The following is a 22,531-nucleotide window of genomic DNA, read 5'->3' as shown; positions in this document are numbered from 1 at the left end:
AGGGGGCGCGCGCGAGCTCGGCCGTTCCCTGGTTACCTCAGGTTACCCTTGGTTACCGCCCCCCCGGCCCCCCCCCGCACCGAGAGCGAGGACTCGGGGCAGCGCCCCCTCCCTTTTCCTTGTCCCGCCCCCCGTCTCCCGGGCGACGGCGCGTTCTCCCTAGCTATTGGACGGCAGGGCCGTCCGTCACCCGAGGCCCGCCCTCCGATTGGCTCCCCGTCCGCGGAGTTCCGGCGGGGGGCGCGGGCTCGTGCGCGTGCGCCGGGGGGCCTGGCGTTCCCGGCGTTCCCCGGTCGCGCCGTCTTCCGGCCTGGATGCTGAGGGGGCGACGGAGGCTGAGGCGACGACGGCGGCTGAGGCGACGACGACGACGACGACGACGGTTGAGGCGACGGGGCCCGGGCCCGGTGAGTCCCCGGGGGCCGGTGGGCGGAGACAGGCCCGCTGCGTGGGGGGGGGATGAGGGGGGGAGTCGTTCGTCGTATATCCATTCATTCATTCATTCATTCATTCATTCATTCAATCAATCCTATTTACTGAGCGCCTACCGTGTGCGGAGCGCTTGGGAAGGACAGACCGTATTCGTCGTCCATTCATTCATTCAATCGTAGGAGGCCTTCCCAGACCTTCCTCTCCCCATCCCCCCATCTTACCTCCTTCCCTTCCCCACAGCACCTGCATATATGTTTGTACATATTTATTACTCTATTTATTTTGCTTGTCCCTATCTATTCTATTTATTTTATTTTGTTAGTCTGTTTGGTTTTGTTCTCTGTCTCCCCCCCCCCTTTTAGACTGTGAGCCCACTGTGGGGTAGGGACTGTCTCTATATGTTGCCAATTTGGACTTCCCAAGCGCTTAGTCCAGTGCTCTGCACACAGGAAGCGCTCAATAAATACGATTGATGATGATGATGATGATTTTATTTTGTTAGTCTGTTTGGTTTTGTTCTCTGTCTCCCCCCCTTTTAGACTGTGAGCCCACTGTTGGGTAGGGACCGTCTCTAGATGTTGCCAACTTGGACTTCCCAAGCGCTTAGTCCAGTGCTCTGCACACAGTAAGCGCTCAATAAATGCGATTGATGATGATTGATGATGACAGACCGTATTCGTCGTCCCTTCATTCATTCAATCGTAGGAGGCCTTCCCAGACTGAGCCCCTTCCCTCCTCTCCCCCTCGTCCCCCTCTCCATCCCCCTCTTCTTACCTCCTTCCCTTCCCCACAGCACCTGCATATATGTATATATGTTTGTACATATTTATTACTCTATTTATTTATTTTACTTGTACATATCTATTCTATTTATTTTATTTTGTTAGTCTGGTTTTGTTCTCTGTCTCCCCCCTTTTAGACGGTGAGCCCACTATTGGGTAGGGACTGTCTCTATATGTTGCCAACTTGGACTTCCCAAGTGCTTAGTACAGTGCTCTGCACATAGTAAACGCTCATTAAATACGATTGATGATGGTGATGATTTATTTATTTTACTTGTACATATCTAGTCTATTTATTTTATTTTGTTAGTATGCTTGGTTTTGTTCTCTGTCTCCCCCTTTTAGACTGTGAGCCCACTGTTGGGTAGGGACTGTCTCTAGATGTTGCCAACTTGGACTTCCCAAGGGCTTAGTCCAGTGCTCTGCACATAGTAAGCACTCATTAAATACGATTGATGATGATGATGATTTATTTATTTATTTTACTTGTACCTATCTATCCTATTTATTTTGTTAGTATGTTTGGTTTTGTTCTCTGTCTCCCCCCCCTTTTAGACTGTGAGCCCACTGTTGGGTAGAGGCTGTCTCTAGATGTTGCCAACTTGTACTTCCCAAGCGCTTAGTACAGTACTCTGCACACAGTAAGCGCTCAATAAATACGATTGATGATGATGATGATGATTTTATTTTGTTAGTCTGTTTGGTTTTGTTCTCTGTCTGCCCCTTTGAGACTGTGAGCCCGCTGTTGGGTAGGGACCGTCTCTCTATGTTGCCAACTTGTACTTCCCAAGCGCTTAGTACAGTGCCCTGCACACAGTAAGCGCTCAATAAATACGATGGATGATGACAGATCGTATTCGTCGTCCCTTCATTCAATCGTAGGAGGCCTTCCCAGACTGAGCCCCTTCCCTCCTCTCCCCCTCGTCCCCCTCCTCATCCCCCCATCTTACCTCCTTCCCTTCCCCACAGCACCTGCATATATGTTTGTGCATATTTATTGCTCTATTTATTTTACTTGTACGTATCTTTTCTATTTATTTGATTTTGTTAGTATGTTTGGTTTTGTTCTCTGCCTCCCCCCTTTTAGACTGTGAGCCCACTGTGGGGTAGGGACTGTCTCTATATGTTGCCAATTTGGACTTCCCAAGCGCTTAGTCCAGTGCTCTGCACACAGGAAGCGCTCAATAAATACGATTGATGATGATGATGATGATTTTATTTTGTTAGTCTGTTTGGTTTTGTTCTCTGTCTGCCCCTTTGAGACTATGAGCCCGCTGTTGGGTAGGGACCGTCTCTCTATGTTGCCAACTTGTACTTCCCAAGCGCTTAGTACAGTGCTCTGCGCATAGGAAGCGCTCAATAAATACGATTGATGATGATGATGACAGATCGTATTCGTCATCCATTCATTCATTCAATCGTAGGAGGCCTTCCCAGACTGAGCCCCTTCCCTCCTCTCCCCCTCGTCCCCATCCCCATCCCCCCCATCTTACCTCCTTCCCTTCCCCACAGCACCTGCATATATGTATATATGTTTGTACATATTTATTACTCTGTTTATTTTACTTGTACCTATGTATTCTATTTATTTTATTTTGTTAGTCTGTTTGGTTTTGTTCTCTGTCTCCCCCCCTTTAAGACTGTGAGCCCGCTGTTGGGTAGGGGCTGTCTCTATATGTTGCCAATTTGTACTTCCCAAGCGCTTAGTACAGTGCTCTGCACACAGTAAGCGCTCAATAAATGCGATTGATGATGATTGATGATGACAGATCGTATTCGTCGTCCCTTCATTCATTCAATCGTAGGAGGCCTTCCCAGACTGAGCCCCTTCCCTCCTCTCCCCCTTGTCCCCCTCCCCATCCCCCCCATCTTACCTCCTTCCCTTCCCCACAGCACCTGCATATATGTATATATGTTTGTACATATTTATTACTCTGTTTATTTGACTTGTACCTATGTATTCTATTTATTTTATTTTGTTAGTCTGGTTTCGTTCCCTGTCTCCCCCTTTTAGACTGTGAGCCCACTGTTGGGTAGGGACTGTCTCTGTCTATTGCCAACTTGTTCTTCCCAAGCACTTGGTACAGTGCTCTGCACATAGTAAGCGCTCAATAAGTACAATTGATGATGATGATGATTTATTTATTTATTTTACTTATACCTAGCTATTCTATTTATTTTATTTTGTTAGTCTGTTTGGTTTTGTTCTCTGTCTCCCCCTTTTAGACTGTGAGCCCGCTGTTGGGTAGGAACTATCTCTATATGTTGCCAACTTGGACTTCCCAAGCGCTTAGTACAGTGCTGTGCACATAGTAAGCGCTCAATAAATACGACTGATGATGATGATGATTTATTTATTTTACTTGTACATATCTATTCTATTTATTTTATTTTGTTAGTCTGGTTTTGTTCTCTGTCTTCCCCTTTTCGACTGGGAGCCCACTGTTGGGTAGGGACTGTCTCTAGATGTTGCCAACTTGGACTTCCCAAGGGCTTAGTCCAGTGCTCTGCACATAGTAAGCGCTCATTAAATACGATTGATGATGATGATTATTTATTTATTTATTTATTTTACTTGTACCTATCTATTCTATTTATTTTATTTTGTTATTCTGTTTGGTTTTGTGCTCTGTCTCCCCCCTTTTAGACTGTGAGCCCACTGTTGGGTAGGGACCCTCTCTAGATGTTGCCAACTTGGACTTCCCAAGCGCTTAGTACAGTGCTCTGCACATAGTAAGCGCTCAATAAATACGATTGATGATGATTTATTTATTTATTTTACTTGTACCTATCTATTCTATTTATTTTATTTTGTTAGTCTGTTTGGTTTTGTTCTCTGTCTCCCCCCCCTTTTAGACTGTGAGCCCACTGTTGGGTAGGGACTGTCTCTAGATGTTGCCAATTTGTACTTCCCAAGCGCTTAGTACAGTGCTCTGCACATAGTAAGCGCTCAATAAATACGATTGATGATGATGATGATGACAGATCGTATTCGTCGTCCCTTCATTCATTCATTCAATCGTAGGAGGCCTTCCCAGACTGAGCCCCTTCCCTCCTCTCCCCCTCCTCCCCCTCCCCATCCCCCCATCTTACCTTCTTCCCTTCCCCACAGCACCTGCATATATGTATATATGTTTGTACATATTTATTACTCTATTTATTTTACTTGTACATATCTATTCTATTTATTTTATTTTGTTAGTCTGGTTTTGTTTTCTGTCTCCCCACTTTTAGACTGTGAGCCCACTGTTGGGTAGGGACTGTCTCTATATGTTGCCAACTTGGATTTCCCAAGCGCTTAGTACAGTGCTCTGCACATAGTAAGCGCTCAATGAATACGATTGATGATGATGATGATTTATTTATTTTACTTGTACATATCTATTCTATTTATTTTATTTTGTTAGTATGCTTGGTTTTGTTCTCTGTCTCCCCCTTTTAGACTATGATCCCACTGTTGGGTAGGGACTGTCTCTAGATGTTGCCAACTTGGACTTCCCAAGTGCTTAGTACAGTGCTCTGCACATACTAAGCGCTCAATAAATGCGATTGATGATGATGATGATGACAGATCGTATTCGTCGTCCCTTCATTCATTCATTCAATCGTAGGAGGCCTTCCCAGACTGAGCCCCTTCCCTCCTCTCCCCCTCCTCCCCCTCCCCATCCCCCCATCTTACCTCCTTCCCTTCCCCACAGCACCTGTATATATGTATATATGTTTGTACATATTTATTACTCTATTTATTTATTTATTTTACTTGTACATATCTATTCTGTTTTATTTTGTTAGTATGTTTGGTTTTGTTCTCTGTCTCCCCCCTTTTAGACTGTGAGCCCACTGCTGGGTAGGGACTGTCTCTAGATGTTGCCAATTTGTACTTCCCAAGCGCTTAGTACAGTGCTCTGCACATAGTAAGCGCTCAATAAATACGATTGATAGTGATGATTTATTTATTTATTTTACTTGTACATAGCTATTCTATTTATTTTATTTTGTTAGTCTGTTTGGTTTTGTTCTCTGTCTCTCCCTTTTAGACTGTGAGCCCACTGTTGGGTAGGGACTGTCTCTATATGTTGCCAACTTGTACTTCCCAAGCGCTTAGTACAGTGCTCTGCATATAGTAAGCGCTCAATAAATACGATTGATGATGATGATGATTTATTTATTTATTTTACTTGTACATATCTATTCTATTTATTTTATTTTGTTAGTCTGGTTTTGTCCTCTGTCTCCCCCTTTTAGACTGTGAGCCCACTATTGGGTAGGGACTGTCTCTCAGTGTTGCCAGTTTGTACTTCCCAAGCGCTTACTACAGTGCTCTGCACACAGTAAGTGCTCAATAAATATGATTGATGATGATGATAATAATGATTGAGTGCCCACCGTGTGTGGGAGCACTGGACTGAGCGCTTGGGAAGCCCGAGTCGGCCCCTCCTCCTGACAGGCTAGAAGAAACATATAAGCCAAATGTAGAATAAATGTGTACAATTAAAATAAATAGAGTAATATGTACATACATATATACATTCATTCAGTCGTTTTTACTGAGCGCTCACTGTGTGCAGAGCACTGGACTGAGCGCTTGGGAAGCCCAAGTCGGCCCCACCTAGAGCCGGTCCCTCCTCACAGGCTAGAAGAAACATTTAAGCCAAATATGGAATAAATATGTACAAGTAAAATAAATAGAATAATAAATATGTACAAACAGATATTCAGTCGTGTTGATTGAGCGCTCACCGCCTGCGGAGCACTGGACTCAGCGCTTGGGAAGCCCGAGTCGGCCCCTCCTCCTCACAGGCTAGAAGAAACATATAAGCCAAATATAGAATAAATGTGTACAAGTAAAATAGAGTAATAAATATGTACATACATATATGCTTTCATTCAATCGTTTTTATTGAGCGCTCACTGTGTGCAGAGTGCTGGACTGAGCGCTTGGGAAGCCCGAGTCGGCCCCTCCTCCTCACAGGCTAGAAGAAACATATAAGCCAAATGTAGAATAAATGTGTACAAGTAAAATAAATAGAGTAATAAATATGTACATACATATATACATTCATTCAGTCATTTTTATTGAGCGCTCACTGTGTGCAGAGCGCTGGACTGAGCGCTTGGGAAGCCCAAGTCGGCCCCTCCTCCTCACAGGCTAGAAGAAACATATAAGCCAAATATAGAATAAATGTGTACAAGTAAAATAAATAGAGTAATAAATATGTACATACATATATGCTTTCATTCAGTCGTTTTTATATGAGTGCTCACTGTGTGCAGAGCGCTGGACTGAGCGCTTGGGAAGCCCGAGTCGACCCCTCATCCTCACAGGCTAGAAGAAACATAGAAGCCAAATGTAGAATAAATGTGTACAAGTAAAATAAATAGAGTGATAAATATGTACATACATATGTGCTTTCATTCAGTCGTTTTTATTGAGCGCTCACTGTTTGTGGAGCACTGGACTCAGCACTTGGGAAGCCGAAGTCGGCCCCAGCTAGAGTTGGTCCCTCGTCACAGGCCAGAAGGGGAACATATAAGCCAAAAATAAAATAAATGTGTACAAGTAAAATAAATAGAGTAATAAATATGTACAAACATATATTTATTCAGTCGTGTTGATTGAGCGCTCACCGTGTGCAGAGCACTGGACTGAGCGCTTGGGAAGCCCAAGTCGGCCCCAGCTAGAGCCGGTCCCTCCCCAACAGCGGGCTCACAGGCTAGAAGGGGGAGACGGACGACAAAGCAAAACATATTAACAAAATAAAACAGAATAAATATGCACAAATAAAATAAATAAATAACTAATTAGACTGTGTGCGGAGCACTGGACTAAGCGCTTGGGAAGTCCAAGTCGGCCCCAGCTAGAGCCGGTCCCTCCCCAACAGCGGGCTCACAGGCTAGAAGAAACATATAAGCCAAATGTAGAATAAATGTGTACAAGTAAAATAAATAGAGTAATAAATACGTACATACATATACGCATTCATCAGTCAGTCATTTTTATTGAGCGCTGACTGTGTGCGGAGCACAGGACTCAGCGCTTGGGAAGCCCAAGTCGGCCACAGCTAGAGACGGTCCCTACCCAACAGCGGGCTCACAGGCTAGAAGAAACATATAAGCCAAATATAGAATAAATGTGTACAAGTAAAATACATAGAGTAATAAATATGTACAAACAGATATTTATTCAGTCGTGTTTATTGAGCGCTTACTGTGTGCAGAGCACTGGACTGAGCGCTTGGGAAGCCCAAGTCGGCCACATCTAGAGACGGTCCCTCCCCAACAGCGGGCTTACAGGCTAGAAGGGGGAGACGGACGACAAAACACATAAGCCAAGTAGAATACATATGTACAAGTAAAACAGAGTAATAAATATGTACAAACAGATATTCATTCAGTCGTGTTTATTGAGCGCTCACCGTGTGCGGAGCACTGGACTCAGCGCTTGGGAAGCCCAAGTCGGCCCCAGCTAGAGCCGGTCTCTCCCCAACAGCGGGCTCACAGGCTAGAAGAAACATATCAGCCAAATATAGAATAAATACGTACAAGTAAAATAAATAGAGTAATAAATATGTACAAACAGATATTCATTCAGTCGTGTTGATTGAGCGCTCACTGTGTGCAGAGCACTGGACTCAGCGCTTGGGAAGTCCAAGTCGGCCAATCAATCAATCAATCAATCGTATTTATTGAGCACTTACTGTGTGCAGAGCACTGGACTAAGCGCTTGGGAAGTACAAGCTGGCAACATCTAGAGACGGTCCCTACCCAACAGTGGGCTCACAGTCTAGAAGGGGGAGACAGAGAACAAAACCAAACGTACTAACAAAATAAAATAAATAGAATAGATATGTACATGTAAAATAAATAAATAAATAAATAGAGTAATAAATATGTACAAACATATATACATATTTACAGGTGCTGTGGGGAAGGGAAGGAGGTAAGAGTCCAAGTCAGCCACATCTAGAGACGGTCCCTACCCAACAGCGGGATTCATTCAGTCGTATTTATTGAGCGCTCACTGTGTGCAGAGCACTGGACTCAGCGCTTGGAAAGTCCAAGTCGGCCACAGCTAGAGACGGTCCCTACCCTACAGCAGGCTCACAGGCTAGAAGGGGGAGACGGACGACAAAACATATAAACCAAATAGAATCCATATGTACAAGTTAGAGTAATAAATATTTTCATTCATATATACATTCATATATTCAGTCGTATTTATTGAGCACTCACTGTGTGCGGAGCACTGTACTAAGCGCTTGGGAAGTCCAAGTCGGCCACATCTAGAGACAGTCCCTACCCAACAGTGGGATTGATTCAGTCGTATTTATTGAGCGCTTACAGTGTGCGGAGCACTGGACTAAGCATTCGGGAAGTCCAAGTCGGCCACATCTAGAGACGGTCCCTACCCAACAGCGGGATTCATTCAGTCATATTTATTGAGCGCTTACTGTATGCGGAGTGCTGGACTAAGCGCTTGGGAAGTCCAAGTCGGCCACATCTAGAGACGGTCCCTACCCAACAGCGGGCTCCCAGGCTAGTAGGGGGAGGTGGACGACAAAACATATAAAGTGCTTAGTCCAGTGCTCTGCACATAGTAAGTGCTCAATAAATATGATTGATGATATAAAGCAAATAAAATAACTAGAATAATTATGTACAAGTAAAGTAGAGTGATAAATATGTACAAACATACAAGTAAAATAGAGTAATAAATATGTACAAACATATATCCATTCATTCAGTCATATTTATTGAGCGCTCACCGTGTGCAGAGCACTGGACTCAGCGCTCGGGAAGTCCAAGTTGGGAACCTAGAAAGACGGTCCCTACCCAACAGCGGGGTCACAGTCTAGAAGGGGGAGACAGACAACAAAATAAAACATATTAACAAAATAAATAGAATAAATATTCATTCATTCAGTCGTATTTATTGAACGCTTACCGTGTGCGGAGCACCGTACTAAGTGCTTGGGAAGTCCAAGTCGGCAACATCTAGAGACGGTCCCTACCCAACAGCGGGCTTCCAGTCTAGAAGGGGGAGACGGACGACAAAACATATAAGCCAACTAGAATAAATATGTACAAGTAAAATAAATAGAGTAATAAATATGTACATACATATATACATTCATTCAGTAGTTTTTATTGAGCGCTGACTGTGTGCAGAACACTGGAGTAAGCGCTTGGGAAGTCCAAGTCGGCCACAGCTAGAGACGGTCCCTCCCCAACAGCGGGCTTACAGTCTAGAAGGGGGAGACAGACGACAAAACATATAAGCCAACTAGAATAAATATGTACAAGTAAAATAGAGTAATAAATATGTACATACGTATATACATTCATTCATTCAGTCGTTTTTATTGAGCGCTCACTGTGTGCAGAGCACTGGACTCAGCACTTGGGTTGTCCAAGTTGGCAACAGCTAGATCCAGTCCCTGCCCAACAGTGGGCTCACAGTCTAGAAGGGGAAGACAGACGACAAAACAGAACATATTAACAAAATTAAATAAATAGAATAGTAAATATGTACAAATAAAATAGAGTAATAAATATTTACAAACATATATACATTCATTCAGTTGTATTTATTGAGCGCTCACTCTGTGCAGAGCGCTGTACTCAGCACTTGGGAAGTCCAAGTCGGCAACATCTAGAGACGGTCCTTACGCAACAGCAGGATTCATTCAGTCGTATTTATTGAGTTCTTACCGTGTGCGGAGCACTGGACTGAGCGCTTGGGAAGTCCAAGTCGGCCACAGCTAGAGACGGTCCCTACCCAACAGCGGGCTCACAGTCTGGAAGCGGGGGAGAGAGACGATAAAATAAAACATATTAAAATAAAATAAAATAAAATAAATAGAATTGTAAATATGTGCAAGTAAAATAAATAGAGTAATAAATATGTACAAGCATATATGCATATATACATTCATTCATTCAGTCATATTTATTGTGCTCTCACTGTGTGCAGAGCACTGTACTCAGCGCTTGGGAAGTCCAAGTTGGCCACATCTAGAGACGGTCCCTACCCAACAGCGGGATTCATTCAGTCGTATTTATTGAGCGCTTACTGTGTGCAGAGCACTGTACCAAGCGCTTGGGAAGTCCAAGTCGGCAACAGATACGGTCCCTACCCAACAGCGGGCTCACAGTCGAGAAGGGGGAGACGGACGACAAAACAAAACATATTAACAAAATGAAATAAATAGAATAAATATGTACAAGTAAAATAAATAGAGTAATAAATATGTACAAGCATATATACATTCATTCAATCATATTTATTGAGTGCTCACTGTGTGTAGAGCACTGTACTCAGCGCTTGGGAAGTCCAAGTTGGCAACATATAGAGACGGTCCCTACCCAACAGCGGGCTCACAGTCTAGAAGGGGGAGACAGACGACAAAACAAAACATATTAACAAAATAAAATAAATAGAATAAATATGTACAAGTAAAATAAATAGAGTAGTAAATATGTACATACATATATACAGGTGCTGTGGGGAGGGGAAGGAGGTAAGACGGGGGGGTGGGAAGGGGAAGGAGGGGGCTCAGTCTGGGAAGGCCTCCTGGAGGAGGTGAGCTCTCAGTAGGGCTTCTAGACTGTGAGCCCGCTGTTGGGTAGGGACCATCTCTATATGTTGCCAACTTGGACTTCCCAAGCGCTTAGTCCAGTGTTCTGCACACAGTAAGCACTCAATAAATACGATTGAATGAATGAATGGACCCTAAACTGCCAACTAGTTAGGGTAAGCGCCCATCCGATGGCCGGGCACGGAGTCGAGGTGATCATCCCCTCACGGCCGTGGGACGGGGCTGGGATCGTTCGCGTAACGGGAGGAAAAATGCGTGTGGAAAAATTGGCTGAGGAAAAGCGTCGAAAAACTGCCCGCCGTGTGGAAAAATTGGCCTCGGTTCCCCGCCCTGGGGGCGTTCAGGGGCTGGATTTCCTCGAGCTCCCTGGCAGGGCTTGAGCGGCTTGGGAGTTTACATGTCCGATGGAGCGCCCTTCATCCATGCCCAGTAGGCTTCTGAAAAGACGCCGACTACATCTCCCGGCAGCACATACGTATTGGGATAAACGACTGAGCATGCCCGAGGTTACCACTGTGCATTATTGATCCCTGAAAGGCCTACTCCCTCCCTGCGTTGAGCCTAGCCGGGCTGTAGACAAAGAAAAAGCGAGTTGGGTAGGGACCGTCTCTACATTCATTCAGTCGTATTTATTGAGCGCTTGCTGTGTGCGGAGCACTGTACTAAGGGCTTGGGAAGTACACGTTGGCAACATCTAGAGCCGGTCCCTACCCAACAGCGGGCTCACAGTCTAGAAGGGGGAGACAGACGACAAAACAAAACATTAATAAAATAAATAGAATACCGTCTCTGTCCCCATTCATCCCCATTTTACGCTCAATAAATACGATTGATTGAATGAATGAATGCATTCAGTCGGATTTGTCGAGAGCTTAGTGTGGGCAGAGCGCCGTACTAAGCGCTTAAAGTAGCCGCCTTCCCATCTCACTGCATAGAGAAGCAGTGTGGGTCAGTGGAAAGAGCCCGGGCTTTGGAATCAGGGGTCGTGGGTTCAAATCCTGGCTCTGCCACCTGTCAGCTGAGTGACTTTGGGCAAGCCACTTAACTTCTCTGTGCCTCAGTGACCTCATCTGTAAAATGGGGATGAAGACTCTGAGCCCCACCCCGTGGGACGACCTGATCACCTGGTAACCTCCCAGGTGCTTAGAACAGTTCTTTGCACATAGTAAGCACTTAACAAATGCCATCATTATTATTATTATTATTAACCTCCCCAGTGCTTAGAACAGTGCTTTGCACATAGTGAGCGCTTAACAAATGCCATCATTATTATTATCATTACCCAGGTGGAGCCGGGAGAGAAATCCACCCACCTATTCCCAAATGCCCACATTCCCACTTCAGCATCAGCTCAGTTTCCCTTCCCCAAAGATATCCCTTCCCTTTTTAGCCTCCGGGTAGGACCCTGTGCCAGGAACTGCCAGATTCTCTCTTTTTCTAATTATCGCTACTATTATTATTGTCATCACTGTGGTATTTATTAACTTTTACTTTACGTACGATGTGTCGAGTGCGGTTCTAAGAGCTGGCACGGAGGTAGGTACAACTAATCAGGTCACACGCAGCCCCTGCCCCATATGGGGCTCCCAGTCTAAGGAGGAGGGAGAACGGACATTGGGTCCCCATTTTACAGATGGGGAAACCGAGGCCCAGAGGAGTTAAGTGACTTAAGAAGCAGCTTGGCTCAGTGGAAAGAGCACGGGCTTTGGAGTCAGAGGTCATAGGTTCAAATCCCGGCTCCGCCAATTGTCAGCTGTGTGACTTTGGGCAAGTCACTTCAATTCTCTGGGCCTGTTACCTCATCTGTGTAATGGGGATTGACTGTGAGCCCCCCCCCCCCGCCGTGGGACAACCTGATCACTTTGTAACCTCCCCAGCGCTTAGAACAGTGCTTTGTACATAGTAAGCGCTTAATAAATGCCATCGTTATTATTGCCGGAGGTCGTTCCCCCCACCCGCAGGCAGCTGGCAGAGCCGGGATTAGAACCTAGGTCCTTTGACTCACAGGCCTGGGCTCTTCCCCCTAGGCCATGCTACTCCTTCCGAACTTGCTCTTCCCTCGCTCATTCCTCCAATGCCCCCGTGATTTCGGTACTGTAGCGAGAGGGGAATATTCAGAAAAGGAGGTAGGATTCAGAGTCAGGGTTAGTCCATAAAAGCCGCTTTGTCCTCCTTTGGGATAAGGCCAGATGAACCAGTCGGATGTGGCCCTCCTGGAAGATAATGACCACTTCTGTTTAGTTTGATTCAGAACCCAGTACAGTAGGGGCTTAATAAGCACCGTTCAATGATGCCGCTGAGTCTCTCTCCAGCTGATGTAGTCCTGCCTCTGCCTACAGGAAAAGCACCTCTCAGGGGTGCTTCACTGGAAGAGGCTTTCCAGAAACACAGTGGGGACTCACAGGTTCGAACACTGGAGTGCAGGCCCCTGCTGAAGTGAGGCCCTTCCCTGAGGTGGAGAATGGCTTCAGCCCTGGCTTCCCTGGACCAAGAGGGGCTCCTGATTGTGAAGGTGGAGAGGGACTATATGTGGAAGGAGGACACCGTCCCCCTGGAGGATGACATCGCCCCGGAGAGGTTCCACGAGCGCTTCAGGCAGTTCTGCTACCAAGAGGTGGCTGGCCCGCGAGAGGCCCTCAGCCGGCTCCGGGAACTCTGTCGCCTGTGGCTGAGGCCCGAGATGCACACAAAGGAGCAGATCTTGGAACTGCTGGTTCTGGAACAGTTCCTGACCGTCTTACCCAGGGAGATCCAGAACTGGGTGCGGGAACGCCATCCGGAGAGCGGAGAGGAGGCGGTGGCGATGGTGGAGGATTTGCAGAGAGACCCCAGGAGACTGAGGCAGCAGGTGAGGAGGAGGAGGAGGATAGAGCTGGGTAATAAAGTCATAACTTAATGGGCTATGGAATTAGACTGGGGAGGAACCGTGGGGTTGAGATGGGCCAGATGATGTTTCTATTGTCTTCCTCTGAATGTCCCTGGGCAATATGGAAATGAGACCTCTTTGACTCTAGTGAATATTGAACTCTGAGGTTTCTCCCTCGGGTGGGAGGGTAAGTTGTCTCTTCTGTCACCACAGTCTTACCCATCTGTTAGTACCAGTCCCATTGGGCTTCAGGCATTAGGGATGTGAGTTTTGTGGGTTCCGAGATGTTGCTTTCAAGAGAGCGAGGATTTTACCAGTGGCGACCTACTGGATTTATTGGATTAAAGATGCAATTTGAAAGGGGGGGTGTGGGGTGGCGAAGATAGGTCACCTGAAGACCCTATCCCATCCCCTGGATGAGTCCTAGAAACCTGCAGGCTGATTGACTCCTCATCCCGCTGGACTCCAGTCAGGGTTTTAGGGAAAATGGGGCCATCCCAGGGTTTTGGGGCCTCGTCTTCAAATGACTCCACGCCACCTGAAACCCCGTTATTGGGGCTGTACACGCAGGGGGTCTGCAGCTATCTCAGGCACCCCCTCTACCAACCCAGTTCGGGTAATCTTGGATCAGCGCTCTACGAGCAGCCACAAGACGACGCGGTTGGTTTCCCAAAACCGCATCTTAAGTCGAAGCATTGTAGGTTGGAACCGATATTTTCATAGGAACAATGTTGTAAATGCGGGACTGGTTCCTGAATCAAGGACGGCTACGTGATTCCTAGTCAGCTTACCCAGAATTGTGTACTCAGTCAATTCTAGGTGAGTTCTGTAGCTCCATTTGTGTATTTATATTGAGTCAGAGAGGTTCCACGATACTATGATAGCCGACCTTTACTTTAACGGAAATAAAATGGACGTTTCCACCCTCCCTCGTGATTCCACCTGACGATCAGGTAAACCCTTTCCCGTTTCCCCCTTCCAACCCCCGGCCATCTCTGTTCTCCCACCTCCTCTCCCGTTTCTCCCTCAAATTGCCCCCTCCCTCTCTACTTCCCTCCCCTACATCATGACTTTTGAATGTGTTTTCCTATTTCCCCGTGGCAATCCTCGTCTCCTCCTTCGTTCCCCTTCTCCCCTCCCTCTCCTCCCCCACACCGCTTGGCGCTCTCGGAACTAATGACATAAAGAAGGCTATTGTTGTAAAGCTGAAACTGGATGTAGATTTAGAAACGGAAGCACTTTTCGTCGTAACTCAGTGTCTTCCGTCGAGGACTGCATGCTCTGTGGGGCTTGTTCCTAGGGCCTCTCTTTGTGTGCGTCGCATCAAGAGTGGAGCTGCTGGTAGAAATGGCGCCAGGGTCCCAACTTGGTGCAAAGGTTTCCCAGCGTTCACAGTTAGAAGTACTGAGGTTTAGAAATTTCAAGTTTCGCCAAATGCTGTAGTATGTCCTCTAGTACAGAATGTTTCACCTTCTAAATTGCCTTCTTTAGTGTCTCTATGTGGCATATAGTGTCTCTATGTGGCATAAGAAATAATAGGTGATTTACTGGGATTGCCGTCCAAGAAAAACCGAACCAAAGGAGGAATAGCTGGAGAACAGTGGGTGGAAGCGAGTGACCTGGGCAGATTAGGGGAAGGAGCTCCGTGCTTGATAGTAATTGTGTTTGATAAGCACTTAATATATGCCAAGCTCTGTATGAAGAGCTGCAGTCGACGCAAGATAATCAGGCTGGATGCAGCCCCCTCTCCCTCATGGAGCTCGCAGTCGAAGAGGCAAGGAGAACAGGTAGCAAATCCTCATTGTTTGTGTTTGGTCCTTGCCAGGGCTTTTAGTTTTCTCTATGTGAGGAGGACTCTTCACTGCCCAGCATCGCTAGGTTTCTTTAGGAGTTTTAATTCCAACTCCCCCAGTCTTTTCCCCAGTCCCCGGCTCCACAGTGACGAACAATGAGGTCTGTTCCTAGGTTACACTCCGCCGGCAGGGTCAGCAGGGGCTCCTGGAAGGTGCAGAGTCTCTCAACTTGCCGCCGAAGGAAGAGGAGCAGCGCGCGAGGGCGAACCAGGAAAAGGGGCTGTGGAGCCCACAGTCTGAGCCACGAGAGCCATCAAGCCCTAAGGAGGTGCAGTCAAGCCTTGAGGAGGAGCTTCAGCCCCTGCGGGAGAGAGGTAAGGGACGAGGGATGGGGAGGGCCCTCCCCCAGATCGGGGGTGTTGAAGAACCTTGCCCAGAGGTCCCCAGCTGGGGGAATGGGGAGCATCTTAGACTACCCACAGGACTGGAAAAGCCCCAGAAATTGCCTGGTACATTCCACGACGGTGTCCAGGCTGGCTTCTCTTAAATCATTTTTGTGGGAGGTTGCTCGTCCATTGAACGTAATTCTCCCAGGGCCTGAGTCTGTGGCTTGGAGCAGGGTAAACCAAGCCCTTTGGAAAGGGCGTACGTTTTTCCAGATCAGTAGTGAGCGGTGGAGGGCATTGCTGGAAACACTGAGCTTCCATGGCTTCAGTCGCCCCCTGAAAAATTGGTGATCCACCAGGAGAGGAGTCACTTTGGGCATTGGGAGAATTGAACTCTTAACCTTCCTGTGCATAGGTGTTCAGAGCCAGTTTTGAGGGGAGACGAAGCTAGTGGTCTCCCGGGACTCCAGTTTTTAGAGGCTGCTGTTTCTGGGCCCCACCCTTTCATCCCACCCCTGCCTCCGACCCGCAGATCTCCCAAAGGCAGATACCCTGTGGGGATCAATCCATTAATCAGTGTTATTTATCGAGCGCTTACTCTGTGTAGAGCATTGTACTGAGGGCTTGGGAGAGTACAGTACAGCAGAGTTAGCGGGCACATTCCCTGCCCATAATAAGCTTACAGTCTAGAGAGGATGTCCTTGTCTTTCCATGGCCTGTGTTCGGCCTTACCAGCCACACTGACTTTTCAGGGCCCCCCGGTTAAAAGGGAGTGTCAGGGCGTTTCACTTGCTGCCATTTCTCCTTAAAGAACCCCCTCCCCGGGCTGCGTCCGGGGCAGTGCTGGCTTCTGGAACTCAGTACCTCCTGGGGAAGGAGTCTCTGAGTGACATGGAGCATCACACTTTATAAGCCATCTGTCTTCAGACTTGGACTTCAGACTTTTAGACTCCCCCTTTTAGACTGTGAGCCCACTATTGAGTAGGGACTGTCTCTATATGTTGCCAACTTGTACTTCCCAAGCGCTTAGTACAGTGCTCTGCACACAGTAAGCGCTCAATAAATACGATTCATGATGATGACTTGGGCTAGTGAAGTGACAGCTTGCTTGGTCGGGATCTCTGAGCTTTTTGTGCTGGCCCTTTATGTATTCAGGAACCTTTTAGCAGCTTGCAGATATTTTTCCCTTCTGCAGAATTCTTCCCAGCCCACCGCCTGTTTAACAATGCCCTGATGATTTGCTAGTCTGCATGGGAAGACTCTAAATCTCTCCTGTCTCAACCTTATGTTTCCAAGGCTCTATACTCAGGTTTCTTGACCCCAGTTTTGTGCTCACTTTTTCAAAAATCAAAAGCACCCCCTTAATGATGTTGTGGGTAGGGAATGCGTCTGCCAACTCTTATATGGTACTCTTCCAAGCGCATAGTATAGTGCTCTGCATACAGCAAGTGCTCAATAAATACGAGTGATTGGTAATAATAATAATAATGGTATTTGTTAAGCGCTTACTATGTGCAAAGCACTGTTTTAAGCGCTGGGGGGGGGGATACAAAGTGATCAGGTTGTCCCACGTGGGGCTCACTGTCTTAATCCCCATTTTACAGATGAGGGAACTGAGGCACAGAGAAGTTAAGTGACTTGCCCAAAGTCACACAGCTGACAAGTGGCAGAGTGGGGATTAGAACCCACGACCTCTGACTCCCAAGCCCAGGCTCTTTCCACTGAGCCACGCTGATTGATTGACTGTATAGGGATCAGTTTGCCCTTTATCCTTCATCTGCTGTAACAGCCTGCCATTTTTCACCTTGTATTTGTAGATTTTTTTTTCATTCTTTACTTTGTAATTGTTCCTCCCAAACTTCTCCCTGTTTATTTCTGAACAGTTCCAAGCTGCCCTGGTTGTTTTGGATTCCAGTCCTCTCCTCCAAAGCTCTAGCCACCCCTTCTGACTTTGTATCGCCCATAGCTTTTCTGAGTGGGCTCCCTTGATCTCTGTCAAAAAAAAAAAAAAGGGATAAACCCAGGCCCAAGAATGAATCAGTCACTGGTTTTTATCGAGCGCTTACTCTGGGCGGAGATCTGTATTAAGTGCTTGGGAGAGTAGAGTAGACATGATCCCTGCACTGAAAGAGCTTGCAGTCTAGTAAGGAGCACCCCCCCACACAAAGTAGTACTCAGTATAGTCGCGTCATTGCAGCTGAACCACAGGCGATCTGTGTTTGAGAGTGAACTGTCTCTGTTGCCTCCTACTTTTCAGTGATGTGGTCTAGAGTAGAGCTGTTAATGTAAGCCATGTCTCCGACCCCAAGCCTCAGTGTGGGAGCTACAAAAAGGCCAGTTTGTCCCCAACTCTGACTATAACAGTTGGATGCTGGCTTCCCCAGCCCTTTGTACATTACCGTTAAAAGCTCATTTCTCCCTTGTGTGCTACGAAGATGAAATCCTGCTAATGGATCTTTGGCGTTATCAATCAGTCAGCGGTATTTTTTGAGCACATACTGTGAGCGGAGTACTGTCCTAAACACTTGGGAAAGTACAATGCAGTGGAGGCGATGAGATCCCTGCCTGCAAGAAACTTACTATCTACAGTGTTTAGCAGTTACAGTGTGATGCTCTTTGATATATTCGCTTGCTGCGAGAAACTGCTTGGCTCACGGTACTGGAATGACTGTGTGTGTTGCCTCGTTAATCTCTTCGTTGTAAATTTACGTTAATGTCTATGGGCGGCTGAGACCAGCCCATATTTGGTGCCTGTCAGATCCTGGAGGAAGGGTGTGTGAAACGTGGCTGCCGTATCATAGTACTGTAGAGGGGGCTGGGGTGGGGGTAAAGGGGGCTGGGGGGTGTCGGTGGGTAACAGGCTTTGTGTGAGGTCAAGGGAAAAACTCCAGAACCCACCAGCAAAAATGACAGGGCCAGGATTGGCCTGGAGCAGCAGAATCTTTCACCAGGGATCTTATGTGGGCCGGAGGAGACCAATTTGCCTCTCCACTGCCTGTACTAGCCAACTCCCTGACTTTGCCTCACTTCTGGCATGGAAGTGGCCCCAGGCATCCACTTCCCTGGCCGCATCACAAGCACAGCAGGTGGGTCTGTGGGTGTCTGAGAGAATCTGTGGAAAAGTGGTGGGGGTTTTTTGTGTATGTGTGTATGCCTGAGAGAGAGAGAGAGAGAGAGAGAGAGAGAGATATGTGTGTGTGTGTGTGTGTGTGTGTGTGTGTGTATGCCTGCCCATATATGCCCTGCTGGGCTATTGGGAGGAAGGAGGAAAGGCTTGGAAGTCAAGATGAAGGGAAAGGAGAGGGGATAAATTGGGGTGGGAGAAGATGGAAGAGAAGCAAAGACAAGAGGTTGGAGGAAACCTAGATGATGGGGGAAAAGGAACAAGTGGAGATCAATCAATCAATCAATCAATCAATCGTATTTATTGAGCGCTTACTGTGTGCAGAGCACTGTACTAAGCGCTTGGGAAGCACAAGTTGTCAACATATAGAGACGGTCCCTACCCAACAGTGGGCTCACAGTCTAGAAGGGGGAGACAGAGAACGAAACAAAACATATTAACAAAATAAAATAAATAGAATAGATATGTACAAGTAAAATAAATAAATAGAGTAATAAATACATACAAACATATAAAGACAGGAGCAAAAAACCTCAAAATTCCTTGAATTTTTCATTGGTGGCTCAGATGTAAATATTTCACCTGTTCCAAACACCTGGGCCACGATTCTGCTACAGTAGTCAGGAGCATGAAGGGAGAAAGGTGCTAGGAGCCAGGGGCCCAAGCACTCAAGATTCCAAGTCAGACTTCAAGGGTTTCTTCTTCCTCACCTCTCCTCCTCCCCAACATGCTCTGAACCAACCGGTATTTTCCTAAGAAGAAATTTGGACCACCAGTAAATTTGAACTGGACACCTCTGACATCCACCCAACCCCAAATGATGTAGTACCTCACCTTGATGTGATGTATTACCTGTATATATGTATATATGTTTGTACATATTTATTACTCTATTTATTTATTTATTTTACTTGTACATATCTATTCTATTTATTTTATTTTGTTAGTATGTTTGGTTTTGTTCTCTGTCTCCCCCTTTTAGACTGTGAGCCCACTGTTGGGTAGGGACTGTCTCTAGATGTTGCCAATTTGTACTTCCCAAGCGCTTAGTACAGTGCTGTGCACACAGTAAGCGCTCAATAAATACGATTGATGATGATGATGATGATGTGGTTTGACGGGCCACTTTGAAATTAAACGAGGCCTCTAGCGTATTAATAAGACCAGGCCAAATCACCCGTCATTCTGTTTGTGAACAAGGCCTGAGAGTTTGGCTTATTCATGTCACAGCAACTGCAATAATTCTTTATTTTGGGGGAGTAATGAAAACTGCATCTAAACAAAAGATTAGTGCTGTTACATGTCAGAAGAAAAAAAATAAATGTTCCGCTGTGGCTTTAACCCCCAAAATAGAAATATTAGATAAACTGAAATCAGGGCAAGGGAGTGTGGCCCTCAGCCATGTATATGGGGTGACATATCTAATCTATTTTATTTTGTTAATATGTTTGGTTTTGTTCTCTGTCTCCCCCTTTTAGACTGTGAGCCCACTGTTGGGTAGGGACTGTCTCTATATGTTGCCAACTTGTACTTCCCAAGCGCTTAGTACAGTGCTTTGCACACAGTAAGCGCTCAATAAATGATTGATTGATTGACTGAGTCAAACATTTGTACCATATGAAAAAATGGAGACCTAATAAGAGAAGCAGTGTGGCCCAAGAGAAGCAGTGTGGCTTAATGGATAGAGCATAGGCTTGGAAGTCAGAAGGATCTGGGTTCTAATTCCAGCTCCGCCACTTTGGGTAAATCACTTAACTTCTCTGTGCTTCGGTTACCTCATCTGTAAAATGGGGATTGAGACTGTGAGGTCTATGAAAAAAGAGCCTGTTTAAGTGCTGAAAGACCTCCAGATGACCCGGTAAAAATAATTATTATTATTGTTCTTATTTTATTTGCTAATTCAAGCAGGCTACTAAGCACTGGGGTAGATACAAATTAATCAGGTCTAACTGTCCCTGTCCCACATGGGGCTCACAGCCTAAATAAAGGGGAGAACAGGCACTGAATCCCCATTTTACAAAACAGCTAAACACAGTGTGGACAGAAGTTGAGTGGAACCATCAGTGTGTGGTTTGAAGACCCAGTTGAGAAATGGGTCCCTCTGAATAGTTCAGACGCTCAGGAGGAGACCTTACACCCATGTGGCACCATCTGCGAACAAGGCAGGGCGCGAAGCAGTGTGGTCTAGTGGAAAGAGCACGGGCGTGGAAGTCAAAAGGACCTGTGTTCTAATCCTGTCTGCTGTATGACCTTGGGTAAGTCACTTCACTTCTCCGTGCCTCAGTTCCCTCATCTGTCAAATGGTGAGACAGGGACTGTGTCTAACCAATTAGCTTGTATCTAGCCCAGTACTTAGAAAAGTGCCTGACATATAGTAAGTGCTTAATAAGAATCACAATTATTATTATCATCAAGGCAGAAAATCATGTACACTTGATTGATTGTACTAACATTCCTTTCAGTTCCATTGTGGGGCGGTTTGATTGGTTTAGAAAACCCCTTACCTTCCACAACTTGAAACTGGTGGGTAAATCCCCCTTTCCAGGTCATAGGCAGCCAAAAATTACTTACCGCTGAATAATAATAATAATTGATGAGAGAGAGATTACAAATCCCAACATCTTTTAAACGCAGACAAAAATGACTTTTTTTGTGGAAAAGAATGTCAAACAGAACATTTATTTCTGGAGAAGAGCTAGCAGCAGCTAGTCTCCAGGCCACAATGCCATATGTTGCTGTTGTGTTTGATTGCTTTGGGGGAATCTCAAGTGCAAGCCTGTCAATCCATCAGTCGATCAATCAGTGGTATTTATTGAGCATTACTGTGGGGCAGAGCAGTGCACAAAGTGCTTGGGAGAATACCATACAACAGATTTGATAGACATAGCCTGGAGGGGAAGCTAGACATTAAAGTAAATTATAGAGATGTACAAAAATGCTGTAGGGCTGAGAGTGGGGTGAATAAAGGGTACAAATCCAAATGCAAGGGCAACACAGAACGGAGAGGAAATAGGGGAAATGAGGGCTTATTGGGGAAGGCCTCTCGGAGATGTGATTTTAATAAGGCCTTGAAGGTGAGGAGAGTGATGGTCTGTTGAATTTGAAGGGTGAGGGACTTCCAGGGCATCATCATCATCAATCGTATTTATTGAGCGCTTACTATGTGCAGAGCACTGTACTAAGCGCTTGGGAAGTACAAATTGGCAACATCTAGAGACAGTCCCTACCCAACAGTGGGCTCACAGTCTAAAAAGGGCAGACAGAGAACAAAACCAGACATACTAACAAAATAAAATAAATAGAATAGATATGTACAAGTAAAATAAATAAATAAATAGAGTAATAAATATGTACAAACATATATACATATATACAGGTGCTGTGGAGAAGGGAAGGAGGTAAGATGGGGGGATGGAGAGGGGGACGAGGGGGAGAGGAAGGAAGGGGCTCAGTCTGGGAAGGCCTCCTGGAGGAGGGCAGCTGGCAAAGGGCAGCTGAAAGATCAATCAATCAATCAATCAATCGTATTTATTGAGTGCTTACTGTGTG

General features: G+C 46.1%; 1 protein-coding gene across 1 annotated transcript in view; it reads left to right on the top strand.

Annotated features, from left to right (window-relative positions):
• The first annotated feature begins 308 nt into the window (after nucleotides 1–308).
• Nucleotides 309–22,531, top strand: part of LOC119934018 (zinc finger and SCAN domain-containing protein 29-like) — a 44,496-nt gene continuing 22,273 nt past the window's right edge. Inside the window, exons 1-3 of the mRNA XM_038753363.1 lie at nucleotides 309–407; nucleotides 13,153–13,661; nucleotides 15,645–15,846. Coding sequence (XP_038609291.1) covers nucleotides 13,275–13,661; nucleotides 15,645–15,846 — 589 coding nt within the window. The 5' untranslated portion in view covers nucleotides 309–407; nucleotides 13,153–13,274. The remainder of the gene's footprint in view (nucleotides 408–13,152; nucleotides 13,662–15,644; nucleotides 15,847–22,531) is intronic.

The sequence above is a fragment of the Tachyglossus aculeatus genome, chromosome 11 (genome assembly GCF_015852505.1).
Source record: "Tachyglossus aculeatus isolate mTacAcu1 chromosome 11, mTacAcu1.pri, whole genome shotgun sequence".
In the NCBI taxonomy this organism is placed as follows: Eukaryota; Metazoa; Chordata; class Mammalia; order Monotremata; family Tachyglossidae; genus Tachyglossus; species Tachyglossus aculeatus.
Note: the sequence above shows the minus strand (reverse complement) of the source record. Positions and strands in the feature narration are given on the sequence as shown.